General features: G+C 36.4%; 1 protein-coding gene across 1 annotated transcript in view; it reads right to left on the bottom strand.

Annotated features, from left to right (window-relative positions):
• LOC120572616 (nephronectin-like) overlaps nt 1–15,000 on the bottom strand; it is a 21,602-nt gene that overhangs the window by 1,092 nt on the left and 5,510 nt on the right. Inside the window, exons 4-10 of the mRNA XM_039821937.1 lie at nt 12,243–12,377; nt 11,635–11,709; nt 7,874–8,695; nt 7,268–7,351; nt 6,684–6,782; nt 391–577; nt 59–143 (exon numbers count right to left, since the gene is read on the bottom strand). Of these exons, the coding sequence (XP_039677871.1) occupies nt 59–143; nt 391–577; nt 6,684–6,782; nt 7,268–7,351; nt 7,874–8,695; nt 11,635–11,709; nt 12,243–12,377 (1,487 nt within the window). The remainder of the gene's footprint in view (nt 1–58; nt 144–390; nt 578–6,683; nt 6,783–7,267; nt 7,352–7,873; nt 8,696–11,634; nt 11,710–12,242; nt 12,378–15,000) is intronic.

Here is a 15,000-nt window from a genome sequence, read left to right as displayed (position 1 = left end):
GAAAATTCTACTAATTATTCTTATTTCAAACATTAATTCAAGCGTTTGTGCGTCTCACCGTGTCCAGAGAGTGCGTTGCCAAGGTAACCTGTGTGTGTCTCCATCCGTGTCCACCAGCCCGGCTCCAGAGGGCGGAGCTGTACCTGCAACAGCCAATCAGGAACAAGACGTCACACTGGCCATTCCAACGCAAAGTTCAAGTAACATAGAAAAATATGCTGTTTGTTTAAAAAAAAAAGTTGCAATATTTTGAGAAAAAAGTCGGAATATTTTTAGAATTTTTCTTCCGAATATTTTAAGGCAAAAAATTCTAAATTCTAGAAAAATGTCAGCACCTAAAAGAAGAGCCCCTTAAACGTTGATGGTGCGATGAATAATTAACTGTGGAACCTTTGGTGTCGTCCCGTTTCCCGCACAAACAGCTGCAGCACGCCCACGTGATACCCCGTCAGCCAATGGGAGAAGGAGAAACACAGGTCACCGTGGCTCCAGGGCGGGACTATTTGGATGGCCAGTCGAGCTCCGCGGATGCTCCGTTGTCCCGTCTTCAGCTCTGGGACTGAAAGGTAATGCCTACCTGAGAGACAATGTCGTTATACTGGTGTCGAAAAAAAATCAAAAAAAGTCATAGTATAGTATGTCCAAAAAATCACAAAAAGTCATATTATTGTATTTCCAAAAAAAGTCAAAGAAAAGTCATAGTATAGTATGTCCAAAAAATCACAAAAAGTCATAGTGTAGTATGTCCAAAAAAATCCCAAAAAAAGTCAAAGTACAGTATATAGAAAAAAATCCCAAAAAAGTCATAGTGTAGTATGTCAAAAAAAATCACAAAAATTCATAGTGTAGTATGTCAAAGAAAATCACAAAAATTCATAGTGTAGTATGTTGAAAAAAATCACAAAAAATCATATTATTGTATATCCAAAAAAAGTCAAAGAAAAGTCATAGTATAGTATGTCCAAAAAATCACAAAAAAGTGATAGTATAGTATATTGAAAAAAATCACAAAAAGTCATAGTATAGTATGTCGAAAAAAGTCGCAAAAAAGTCATAGCATAGTATGTCGAAAAAAACACAAAAAGTCATAGTGTAGTATGTCGAAATAATCACAAAAAAGTCATAGTATAGTATGTCGAAAAAAGTCGGAAAAAGTCATAGCATAGTATGTCGAAAAAAACACAAAAAGTCATAGTATAGTATGTCAAAAAAAATCACAAAAAAGTCATAGTATAGTATGTCAAAAAAAATCACAAAAAAGTCATAGTATAGTATGTCGAAAAAAATCACAAAAAAGTCATAGTATAGTATGTTGAAAAAAAAAGTCATAGTATATTATGTCGAAAAAAATCACAAAAAAAGTCATAGTATAGTATGTTGAAAAAAAAGTCATAGTATAGTATGTCCAACAAAGTCATATTATAGTATGTCCAAAAAAGTCATAGTGTAGTATGTCGAAAAAAATCATAAAAAGTCATAGTATAGTATGTTGAAAAAAATCACATAAAGTCAAAATATAGTATATTGAAAAAAATCATAAAAAGTCATAGTATAGTATGTTGAAAAAATCACAAAAAGTCATATTATAGTATATCCAAAAAATCAAAAAAAGTCATAGTATAGTATGTCGAAAAAAATCACAAAAAGTCATAGTGTAGTATGTTGAAAAAAAAATCATAGTATAGTATGTTGAAAAAAATCACAAAAAAGTCAAAGTATAGTATGTCCAAAAAAAATCACAAAAAGTCAAAGTATAGTATGTCGAAAAGAAATCACAATTATACTATATCCAAAAAATCACAAAAAGTCATCTCATTGTATATCCAAAAAAAGTCAAAGAAAAGTCATAGTTTAGTATGTCCAAAAAATCACAAAAAGTCAAAGTATAGTATGTCCAAAAAAAATCACAAAAAAGTAATATTATACTATATCCAAAAAATCACAAAAAGTCATCTCATTGTATATCCCAAAAAAGTCAAAGAAAAGTCATAGTGTAGTATGTCCAAAAAATCACAAAAAAGTCAAAGTACAGTATATTGAAAAAAATCACAAAAAAGTCATAGTGTAGTACGTCAAAAAAAATCACAAAAAAGTCATAGTGTAGTATGTTGAAAAAATCACAAAAAATCATATTATTGTATATCCAAAAAAAGTCAAAGAAAAGTCATAGTATAGTATGTCAAAAAAAATCACAAAAAGTCATATTATAGAATATCCAAAAAATCACAAAAAGTCATATTATTGTATATCCAAAAAAAGTCAAAGAAAAGTCATAGTAAAGTATGTCCAAAAAATCACAAAAAAGTCATAGTGTACTTATAGTATGTCGAAAAAAGTCGAAAAAAGTTGCAAAAGTCATAGTATAGTATGTCGAAAAAAACACAAAAAGTCATAGTGTAGTATGTCGAAAAAATCACAAAACGTCATAGTGTAGTATGTTGAAAAAAAAAAATCATAGTATAGTATGTTGAAAAAAATCACAAAAAAGTCAAAGTATAGTATGTCCAAAAAAAATCACAAAAAGTCAAAGTATAGTATGTCGAAAAGAAATCACAATTATACTATATCCAAAAAATCACAAAAAGTCATCTCATTGTATATCCAAAGAAAGTCAAAGAAAAGTCATAGTGTAGTATGTCCAAAAAATCACAAAAAAGTCAAAGTACAGTATATTGAAAAAAATCACAAAAAAGTAATATTATACTATATCCAAAAAATCACAAAAAGTCATCTCATTGTATATCCCAAAAAAGTCAAAGAAAAGTCATAGTGTAGTATCTCAAAATCTAAAAAAAAGAGTCAAAAGTACAGTTATATTGAAAAAAATCACAAAAAAGTCATAGTTGTAGTATGTTGAAAAAATCACAAAAAATCATTTTTTGTATATCAAAAAAAGTCAAAGAAAAGTCAAGTATAGTATGTCGAAAAAAAATCACAAAAAAGTCATATTATAGAATATCCAAAAAATCACAAAAAGTCATATTATTGTATATCCAAAAAAAGTCAAAGAAAAGTCATAGTAAAGTATGTCCAAAAAATCACAAAAAAGTCATAGTGTACTTATAGTATGTCGAAAAAAGTCGAAAAAAGTTATGTCCAAAAAAGTCATAGTGTAGGATGTCGAAAAAAATCATAAAAAGTCACAGTATAGTATGTCAAAAATACAAAAAAAGTCATATTATTGTGTATCCCAAAAAAGTCAAAGAAAAGTCATAGTGTAGCATGTCAAAAAAATCACAAAAAGTCAAAAGTACAGAATTATAAAAAAGAAATCACAAAAAGTCGATATAGGTATGTCGGAAAAAAACACAAAAGTCATAGTGTAGTATGTCCGAAAAAAATCATAAAACGTCATAGTATAGTATATCAAAAAGTCAAAGAAAAGTCAGTATAATAGTATGTCCCAAAAATCACAAAAAGTCATAGTGTAGTATGTTGAAAAAATCACAAAAAAGTCATATTATTGTATATCAAAAAAGTCAAAGAAAAGTCATAGTAAAGTATGTCCAAAAAATCACAAAATGTCATAGATTACTTATAAGGTATGTCGAAAAAAGTTGCAAAAGTCATAGTATAGTATGTCAAAAAAAACACAAAATTGTAATGTAGTATGACAGAAAAAAATCACAAAACGTCATAGTGTAGTATGTTGAAAAAAAAAATCATAGTATAGTATGTTGAAAAAAATCACAAAAAAGTCAAAGTATAGTATGTCCAAAAAAAATCACAAAAAGTCAAAGTATAGTATGTCGAAAAAAAATCACAAAAAGTCAAAGTATAGTATGTCGAAAAGAAATCACAATTATACTATATCCAAAAAATCACAAAAAGTCATCTCATTGTATATCCAAAGAAAGTCAAAGAAAAGTCATAGTGTAGTATGTCCAAAAAATCACAAAAAAGTCAAAGTACAGTATATTGAAAAAAATCACAAAAAAGTAATATTATACTATATCCAAAAAATCACAAAAAGTCATCTCATTGTATATCCCAAAAAAGTCAAAGAAAAGTCATAGTGTAGTATGTCCAAAAAATCACAAAAAAGTCAAAGTACAGTATATTGAAAAAAATCACAAAAAAGTCATAGTGTAGTATGTTGAAAAAATCACAAAAAATCATATTATTGTATATCCAAAAAAAGTCAAAGAAAAGTCATAGTATAGTATGTCGAAAAAAAATCACAAAAAGTCATATTATAGAATATCCAAAAAATCACAAAAAGTCATATTATTGTATATCCAAAAAAAGTCAAAGAAAAGTCATAGTAAAGTATGTCCAAAAAATCACAAAAAAGTCATAGTGTACTTATAGTATGTCGAAAAAAAGTCGAAAAAAAGTTATGTCCAAAAAGTCATAGTGTAGGATGTCCAAAAAAAAATCATAAAAAAGTCATAGTATAGTATGTCCAAAAAATCACAAAAAGTCATATTATTGTATATCCAAAAAGTCAAAGAAAAGTCATAGAGAAAAGACATAGTGTAGCATGTCCAAAAAAATCACAAAAAAGTCAAAGTACAGTATATAGAAAAGAAATCACAAAAAAGTCATAGTATAGTATGTCGAAAAAAACACAAAAAGTCATAGTGTAGTATGTCGAAAAAATCACAAAACGTCATAGTATAGTATATCCAAAAAAAGTCAAAGAAAAGTCATAGTATAGTATGTCCAAAAAATCACAAAAAAGTCATAGTGTAGTATGTTGAAAAAATCACAAAAAGTCATATTATTGTATATCCAAAAAAAGTCAAAGAAAAGTCATAGTAAAGTATGTCCAAAAAATCACAAAAAAGTCATAGTGTACTTATAGTATGTCGAAAAAAGTCGAAAAAAGTTGCAAAAGTCATAGTATAGTATGTCGAAAAAAACACAAAAAGTCATAGTGTAGTATGTCGAAAAAATCACAAAACGTCATAGTGTAGCATGTTGAAAAAAAAAAATCATAGTATAGTATGTTGAAAAAAATCACAAAAAAGTCAAAGTATAGTATGTCCAAAAAAAATCACAAAAAGTCAAAGTATAGTATGTCGAAAAGAAATCACAATTATACTATATCCAAAAAATCACAAAAAGTCATCTCATTGTATATCCAAAAAGTCAAAGAAAAGTCATAGTGTAGTATGTCCAAAAAATCACAAAAAAGTCAAAGTACAGTATATTGAAAAAAATCACAAAAAAGTAATATTATACTATATCCAAAAAATCACAAAAAGTCATCTCATTGTATATCCCAAAAAAGTCAAAGAAAAGTCATAGTGTAGTATGTCCAAAAAATCACAAAAAAGTCAAAGTACAGTATATTGAAAAAAATCACAAAAAAGTCATAGTGTAGTATGTTGAAAAAATCACAAAAAATCATATTATTGTATATCCAAAAAAATTCAAAGAAAAGTCATAGTATAGTATGTCGAAAAAAAATCACAAAAAGTCATATTATAGAATATCCAAAAAATCACAAAAAGTCATATTATTGTATATCCAAAAAAAGTCAAAGAAAAGTCATAGTAAAGTATGTCCAAAAAATCACAAAAAAGTCATAGTGTACTTATAGTATGTCGAAAAAAGTCGAAAAAAGTTATGTCCAAAAAAGTCATAGTGTAGGATGTCGAAAAAAATCATAAAAAAGTCATAGTATAGTATGTCCAAAAAATCACAAAAAGTCATATTATTGTATATCCAAAAAGTCAAAGAAAAGTCATAGTGTAGCATGTCCAAAAAAATCACAAAAAAGTCAAAGTACAGTATATAGAAAAGAAATCACAAAAAAGTCATAGTATAGTATGTCGAAAAAATCACAAAACGTCATAGTATAGTATATCCAAAAAAAGTCAAAGAAAAGTCATAGTATAGTATGTCCAAAAAATCACAAAAAAGTCATAGTGTATGTAGTATGTCGAAAAAAGTCGCAAAAAAGTCATAGCATATTATGTCGAAAAAAAATCACAAAAAAGTCAAAGTACAGTATATTGAAAAAAATCACAAAAAAGTAATATTATACTATATCCAAAAAATCACAAAAAGTCATAGTATAGTAAGTCGAAAAAATTCACAAAAAAGTCATATTGTAGTCTGTCGAAAAAATCACAAAAACTCATAGTATAGTATGTCGAAAAAATCAAAAAAAAAGTTACCTGTGGGTCTGTTACCTGTGGGTCTGTTACCTGTGGGTGTGTTACCTGTGGGTCTGTTACCTGTGGGTCTGTTACCTGTGGGTCTGTGAGCTGTGGGTCTGTTACCTGTGGGTCTGTGAGCTGTGGGTCTGTTACCTGTGGGTCTGTTACTTGTGGGTCTGTTACCTGTGGGTCTGTTACTTGTGGGTATGTTACCTGTGGGTCTGTTACCTGTGGGTCTGTTACCTGTGGGTCTGTTACCTGTGGGTGTGTTACCTGTGGGTCTGTTACCTGTGGGTCTGTGAGCTGTGGGTCTGTTACCTGTGGGTCTGTTACCTGTGGGTCTGTTACCTGTGGGTCTGTTACCTGTGGGTCTGTTACCTGTGGGTCTGTTACCTGTGGGTCTGTTACCTGTGGGTCTGTTACCTGTGGGTCTGTTACCTGTGTGTCTGTTACCTGTGGGTCTGTTACCTGTGGGTCTGTTACCTGTGGGTCTGTTACCTGTGTGTCTGTTACCTGTGGGTCTGTTACCTGTGTGTCTGTTACCTGTGGGTCTGTTACCTGTGGGTCTGTTACCTGTGGGTCTGTGAGCTGTTTCCCAGTGAAGATCTCCTTCTCTGTCGGACATCCAGTCACACAGGCCATGGTCAAAGGTACAGAGGAGTACACCAGCCTCTGAGACACACACACACACACAGAGACACACACACACACACACACACACACACACACACACACACACAGATAATCAGACCCAATGTCAACAGGAGGATTAAACTTTATTCATCCCAGAACACTAAGTCATGTGACTTACTTTCTCAGTTCAGTGCATATGGGGTCCCCCAACCCTAACCCAGAATCTATATATGTTTATTATTGTTATTGTTTACTTGCTTATGATGAGGTCAGTGTTTATAATGGAAGTATATACATGTAGTAAGATAGACATGATTAAGCCTCACTGTACCACTTCACCCATTGAACTGTGTTTACTGATCCACGGCACTATATATGATACAATTATTATATAGTAATTAAATTATATGATTACATGAGAGTATTTCATTGGGTTGTCATGGTTACTAGGCACCAGACTTTCCCAACTAACACTAAATAACAGAGATGTAAAGTATTGAGTTCTTATTTATTTGTACACTCACCGGGATCGTCTCGGGCGTCCTCGGCCGTGTTCCCCAGCTCGATGTCAAACTCCCACACCTGGTTGGGACTGGGCTGTCGGGGGACTGCAACACACACACACACACACACACACACACACACACACACACACACACACACACACACACACACACACACACACACACACAGACAGAGAGAGACACACACACACACACACACACACACACAGACAGACAGACAGAGAGACACAGATAGATAGACAGAGAGACACACACACAACACACACAGAGAGACACACACACACACACGCACACACACACACACAGAGACGCACACACAACACATACAGACACCCACACCCACACACACATACACACACACACAGACACACACACGCACACGAACGCACACAATACACACACACACACACACACACACACAGATGAACGCATTCGCACACACAGACACACACAGACACACACAAAAATAGTTGCAGATTCTTTTTTATCAATTGACTTATGGTTGCAGCTCTAATGTGTGTGCGTGTGTGTCTGTGTGTCTGTGTGTGTGTGTGTCTGTGTGTGTGTGTGTGTGTGTGTGTTTGTGTATCAGTGTGTTGTCCTCACTGTGTACGTCTCCTCTCTGTCTCTGCGTCACGTCCTTATCGATCCGGTTGTCCACCGTCGTCGTTGGCGGGCGGGCGGACGCCGTCGTCACGGTAACCGTTGTTATTGTTGTTGTTGTTGGTTCCGCTGTAGGAGAAGCTGAAGTACCCAAGGTAGAAGTACTCACAGTCGCAGGTGTTGTACTCGAAACAGTAGTAGAAGTAACAGTAGTAGAAGCAGCAGTAGGTGCTGTCCTCGAAGAAGTAGTCATAGGTATTATGGGAGTTGTAGTTCCCAATGCAGTTGTAGTTCCCAGTCCAGTTGTAGTTCCCAGTTCAGTTGTAGTAAGCAGAGGCGTAGAAGTAGTCGTACTCGCAGCGGTCGTAGCAGGTTTTGTACTTGAAGGAGTAGTCGTAGGTATTGTGGGAGTTGTAGTCCCCAGTCCAGTTGTAGTCCCCAGTCCAGTTGTAGTTCCCAGTCCAGTTGTAGTCCCCAGTCCACTTGTAGTTTCCATTTCATTTGTAGTTTCCAGTCCAGTTATTGTACGCAGAGGCGTAGAAGCAGGCGTACTTGCAGCGGTGGTAGCCGGTTTTGTACTCGAAGTACTCGTAGGTATTGTGGGAGTTGTAGTTCTACTTGTAGTCGGTACGGGAGAGGCTGTCGTGGTTGCAGCGGTCCCAGGAGTAACCAGAGCTGTTGTCGCGATCGGCTGAGCTGTCGTTATCGTTGTTGTGAGAAGATTCGTAGTAGCGGCAGCAGCGGAGGTGGTGGTGATGATGATGTTGGGAGTTGTAGTTCTTATAGTTCTCGGCCTCTGTGGCTCCAGAGTCACTTTGAGTACAGCTGGATGAAAACACAGACGCACACTATGCGTTAACACACAGCCAGCTCCCTAAAGTCCAGTTTAAGATACGATACCAGACCCTGTATGATGTATAGACTCACACACACACACACACACACACACACACACACACACACAACACACACACACACACACACACACACACACACACACACACACACACACACACACACACACAAAGGTGGAGCAGTATGTCCTGTATGTCCCTTACTGGCTAACGTATTTCAAGATGGAGCATGAATATGGAGCGTCTACCTCAGTTCATTCAAACGCTAATGTTAAATATACAGAAAATAGGAATACTTGGAGTTGATGGTGGAGGTAAATATTCATGAAAAAGGACAAGTTGGTGAATGAACAACTACACACGTTACACATGCTACACACACTACACGTTACACACGTTACACACGTTACACACACTACACGTTACACACACTACACGTTACACCGCACGTTAACACACACTACACGTTACACACGTTACACACACTACACGTTACACACGTTACACACGTTACACACGTTACACACACTACACGTTACACACGTTACACACGTTACACACGTTACACATGCTACACACACTACACGTTACACACGTTACACACGTTACACATGCTACACACACTACACGTTACACACGTTACACACGTTACACACGTTACACATGCTACACACACTACACGTTACACACGTTACACACGTTACACACGTTACACATGCTACACACACTACACGTTACACACGTTACACATGTTACACACGTTACACACGTTACACACGTTACACACGTTACACACGTTACACACACTACACGTTACACACGTTACACATGTTACACACGTTACACACGTTACACACGTTACACATGTTACACATGTTACACACTGGGACTTTAAGCTTTGATTACCTGACAGGTCAGGAATGTGAGTGTATGTTATTCTGTACCAGACGGAGAAGTGGAACGAGGGGGTTGGCTCTTGGATCAGTGTGTGTGTGTGTGTGTTAGGGCTTCTCGATTATGGAAAAAACTATAATCACGATTATTTCAGTCAATATTGAAATCACGATAATTTAACACGATTACTCGTTGACTTCTGGAAAGATGTAATTATTGAACTTAAAAAACATTGGAAAAAGTTAAATAAATCAACAGTAAAAAAAACACATATAACTGTGAAATTTGCCTCAATACTTGTCCTATTTAAACTTTATTTTTTCATTCAGAAAAATAACAGTTTACTTGCAAAACGTAATGAGCTAAATAATTGTTTTTCTCGATTATTCTGTTTTTGTGATCATTGGGAGCCGTAATCATAATCATGATTACATTTTGATTAATTGCACAGCCGTAGTGTGTGTGTGTGTGTGTGTGTGTGTGTGTGTGTGTGTGTGTGTGTGTGTGTGTGAGAGCTGGAGAATCTGCCCAGAGACAGGAGAGAGACAGCAGGGGAACGCCTTCAAGCAAGGTGATAAAAAGATTAGGAATATGTTCAGAATCTAATCACAGACTTTGCCGTAGACGTTTGTCTGCGGTTAGGGAAACTTAAGAGTCACTTTTGTGTTCCCACAGCTGTGTTTTGTAAACCTGAATGCTGGACTTCAGTAAACTTTGCTTAACTAGGTGATTGTAACGCTTATCAGTTAAATTTTCTAAAGCACAAACGGACATTTGGAAAAACAGAAAAATGGGTTCAAATATCCAATTTTTAATGTATTTCCACCTTGACAAATCTTGAGCTTAGAATTATAAGGTCCTATCTCCGTTTAGGGTAGTTCTGAGATATTGAGCATCAAAGTTTTTACATCCCAGCTATTACACAGGCATTAAACACCTAACGGTTTGTCAAAAACTCAATTTCGGCCAAAAGTGCAGATAGAACCTTATAAACATTTTTTATTCAGAGGATCAGAAATTGAGAAAATTACAAAATTGCGTCGATCAGTTTGGCGTTTTTCATTTTGGTCCATATGCAGTTAATGACCTGCATATTCCACAAAGTAGAGAGGGAGAGAATACCATTTGTAGTATTGAATAATTGGAGCTCAGACGCAATTTAGCAATTTTCTAAATTTCTGATTTCCTCTGAATTAAAGACAGAAAATTGGAAAAACAGGTTAAAAAAACAAAAATTTGATGTTTTAACCCATTTTTCTGTTTTTCCAAATGTCCGTTTGTGCTTAAGAAAATTGAACTGATGAGCGTTACACAGACCTAACTGGACTCTTCTTCTCAGATCGATCCTTCTGGTTCTGGAGAACTTACAGTACAGGCCAAAAGTTTGGACACACCTTCTCATTCAATGCGTTTCCTTTTTATTTTCATGACTATTTACATTGTAGATTCTCACTGAAGGCATCAAAACTATGAATGAACACATATGGAATTATGTACTTAACAAAAAGTTGGAAGAATAATGAAATCGACATGTCTTATATTTTAGATTCTTCAAAGTAGCCACCCTTTGCTTTTTTTATTAATAAGGGAAAAACTTCCACTAATGAACCCTGACAAAGCACACCTGTGAAGGTAAAACCATTTCAGGTGACTACCTCATGAAGCTCATTGAGAGAACACCAAGGGTTTGCAGAGTTATCAAAAAAAGCAAAGGGTGGTTACTTTGAAGAATCTAAAATATAAGACATGTTTTCAGTTATTTCACACTTTTTTGTTAAGTACATAATTCCATATGTGTTCATTCATAGTTTTGATGCCTTCAGTGAGAATCTACAATGTAAATAGTCATGAAAATAAAAAGGAAACGCATTGAATGAGAAGGTGTGTCCAAACATTTGGCCTGTACTGTAAGTCCGATGACAGAAGGCGCGGGAATTAATGAACTGGAGTCAGATTTGACCGGCCTCAGGGCCTCATTTTTAGAGTACGTTACATCACAGTAATTCCCCACGGTACCTTTACAGCGTCCATCTTTACAGCGGCACTTTGGAGAGGACGGGTTCAGGGAGCAGAACGGCCGAGGGTCTTTATCTGCAGACACAGAGACGGAGAAAGACTTCACGTTACGTTACGTTACACACAGTTTCTGCCTAACAAACGTGACTTCATGGTCTCAGATTTGTATCCCAGATGTTTCTGAAACGGGAGCAGGTGACTTACATCACCACTTATTCGCCAAAGCTGTTTCCATGCTCCCATTTTTGCGCATTAACTCTTTTTCGAAAAAGGCAAAAAAAAAAAAAACGCCTCAAGCGAGCGTTAAAAACTTTTTTGCAAATTTGAGGACTTTTTTTTCTCGATTTTTGCCGTTTCCATCAACATTTTCTAATGCGATATTTCTAAATACGTTGATGGAAACATGACTACTGTTTACACTCAGTCCATCACAATACTTATAATTTAATGACATCCTCCTCCTCCTCCTCCTCCTCCTCTTCCTCCTCCTCCTCCTCCTCCTCCTCTTCCTCCTCCTCCCCTTCTTCCTCCTCCTCCTCCTCCTCCTCATCCTCCTCCTCCTCTTCCTCTTCCTCCTCCTCCTCTCCAGATCTACCGTTCAGCCTCACCGATGCACGAGTAGCGCCCGTTGATGTACGTGAGTTTGAAGCCGAGGTGACATTTACACAGGAAGCTGCCAAACGTGTTCACACACTTCCTACGGCGAGGACACACACCTCCGCCCGACACACACTCATCGATGTCTGCAGAGAGAGAGACAGAGAGAGAGAGACAGAGAGAGAGAGACAGAGAGAGAGAGAGAGAAGTTGTTATCAATCCCTGAACAGAGATATCCACATAGAGAGAGAGAGAAAGTATGAAATAATAAGAAAAGAAATGTGAAGGCTTAAAGGACAATTCCGGCGCAAAACGAACCTATTACCTGTTATTACCTGATGTGTACCTACTCTGTCTCTCTCTGGGACATGTTTTCATGCTAATCCAATGAGTTTGGAGCTTTGACGAGGCTACCGATAGTTAGATCGGAACAGATAGTTTATTAAAACAGATAGATTATGAAGACAGTCGCGTTCAAACTATCTGTACACTTACAATGTTGTCAATGCTTCGGTTCACATTTAGGGACCCTCATTATGCTAACGTTATGGTGTGGTGATATTTCGAGGGTTTTTAGCGGTATTAGATAATGATTTAATTTGAGTGTCCCCATGCCCCTTATAACTAGCATTGTAAGCTAACCAGCGGTCCGCGCTAGCCTCGTCAAAGCTCCAAACTCATTGGATTAGCATGAAAACATGTCCCAGAGAGAGACAGAGTAGGTACACATCAGGTAATAACCCCTAGGCTCGTTTTGTCCTTTAAGAACCAAAATATTTCCATAAATGTGAAAAACATATAGCAGGCTTCACTACCTACACTGAGGACAACAAGCTTCCTTTTCTATTAGGGGGAGATAAAATCACGCATATGTCTTCTCCTGCCACAATACAAGGATCAATAAATAGAAAAAGTCTGTATAACTGACCCTTCTTTATTCTCTACTTATCTATATATAAAAAAAAAAAAAAAAAAAAAAAAAAAAAAAAAAAAAAAAAAATATAATATTATTAATGTACCCTTCCCTTTGATGCACATAATGAGACTTTGCATCCCCACTAAAATAAAAAATAACCAGCTTACTTACTATATTAATACATTAACTCCCTTTTTGTTGGTTGTAGGTAAGATTTTTCTTTGTTTTTAACTTACAAAACACACATGTACAGCTAATAAAGCAAAAAAAAAAATAAAAAAATTAAAGATAGAGAGAGAGAGAGAATAGAGAGAGCAGGACAGACGATACATAGAGAGGCAGCATTATCGGCCCTTAATGCCCCTGGAGGGAGAGAGAATGAGAAACACGACAGAGACATCCAAAGACATAGAAACACAATAACCTGTTAACTTTATTATTATATTTAGATGTACATTTTTGTTGTTGTTTCTATATGGTTGTTTGTTCTAGTTTAAGCAATACGTATTTTGTCATGCTTTTAACCCTTGCATTTCACAACGCCTTGTTCCATACCAACATGCACTTCATTCACCAACAGCCAAACAAGCGAAAGCGGAGACAGAAAGAGCACAGGTACAGGCACACAGAGAGAGGAGCGGAGAGAGAGAGAGAGACAGGAGAGAGACAGAGATGGGGAGAGAGAGGGACGATTTCAGGGAGAGAGCAGGTTAGCGACAGAGACAAGGCCCGAAAGAAAAAGGATGGCATAAGGACAGAGACAGGGGCCACAGACAGGAAGAGGACATGGGCAGAGAGAGACAGGCGTATGAGAGAGACATTGGCAGGCAGGGATGATAGCCATGGAGAGAGTGAATGGAAGAGACAGGGCAGACGTTTCCAGAGACAATGCACATATTATTACACGCTATTACATACATACAATTGCTTACACACTGTGTGAAGAGACGAGAAACACAGACATGCCAAAAAAAAAGGAGGACACATGTGAAATGGAATGGATGGAATGGACTGGCCTTGACGAATGGACAGTTGAAGGGGAGTGATCTTATTAACATGGAGGAAGATGAATGGACGTACAGAGGGAAGAAATCAGGGAAACAGCAACACATCATGGATACATATATACAATATAATATACACTGACATGGGTTGGATACATATATACACAGTGACATATAATATATATACTTATGCATATGAGGAGGACTCCGACCCTGAGAAGAGGCGCGCCCCGCCCGCCCCGCCAGAAACGAGAGAAACGCCCGTCCCCCGACTTCACCCCCATCGCACGATGAAGGCAACAAGTAAAAGGTTCGAAAGATTCTACACAGACAAACATAAGAAAAATTAATCCATATCATCGATATGATGTGCGTCTTAGTGTGTGTTTGTGTATGTAGTGCGTTTGTGTGTGTGTGTGTGTGTGTGTGCGTGCCTGTGCAAACGGTGTGTGTGTGTGTCTCTGTGTATCAGTGCGTGTGTGGTGCCCGTGTTCCGTGAGTTTGGTGGTGGTGTCTTAGTGTTTGTGTGTGTGTCTCAGGTTCAGGTGTTCAGGTGTGTGGTGTGTGTGTGTGGTTTGGTGTGTGTGTGTGTGTGTTTAGGTGTGGTGTGTTCTGCTTGTGGTGGTTTGTGTGTGTGTGGTGTGTCCCGGCGGGCAGGTGTATCGGCCTGCCCCCTTTGGCTTCCACTCGCAGCCGCCTTTCCTATAGTTTGTATGTTAATAGGTTTGGAAAGTATTTTTGGCACAGACATAAAATATAAAATAATTAACTTATTTACTGTTTTATATGATGTGTGTTTTTGTGTGTGTTTGTGTATGTGTGTGTGTTTGTGTGTGTGTGTGTGTGTAT

This window comes from Perca fluviatilis, chromosome 14 (genome assembly GCF_010015445.1).
Source record: "Perca fluviatilis chromosome 14, GENO_Pfluv_1.0, whole genome shotgun sequence".
Classification (NCBI taxonomy): domain Eukaryota; kingdom Metazoa; phylum Chordata; class Actinopteri; order Perciformes; family Percidae; genus Perca; species Perca fluviatilis.
This window is presented reverse-complemented; position numbering and strand designations above follow the sequence as displayed.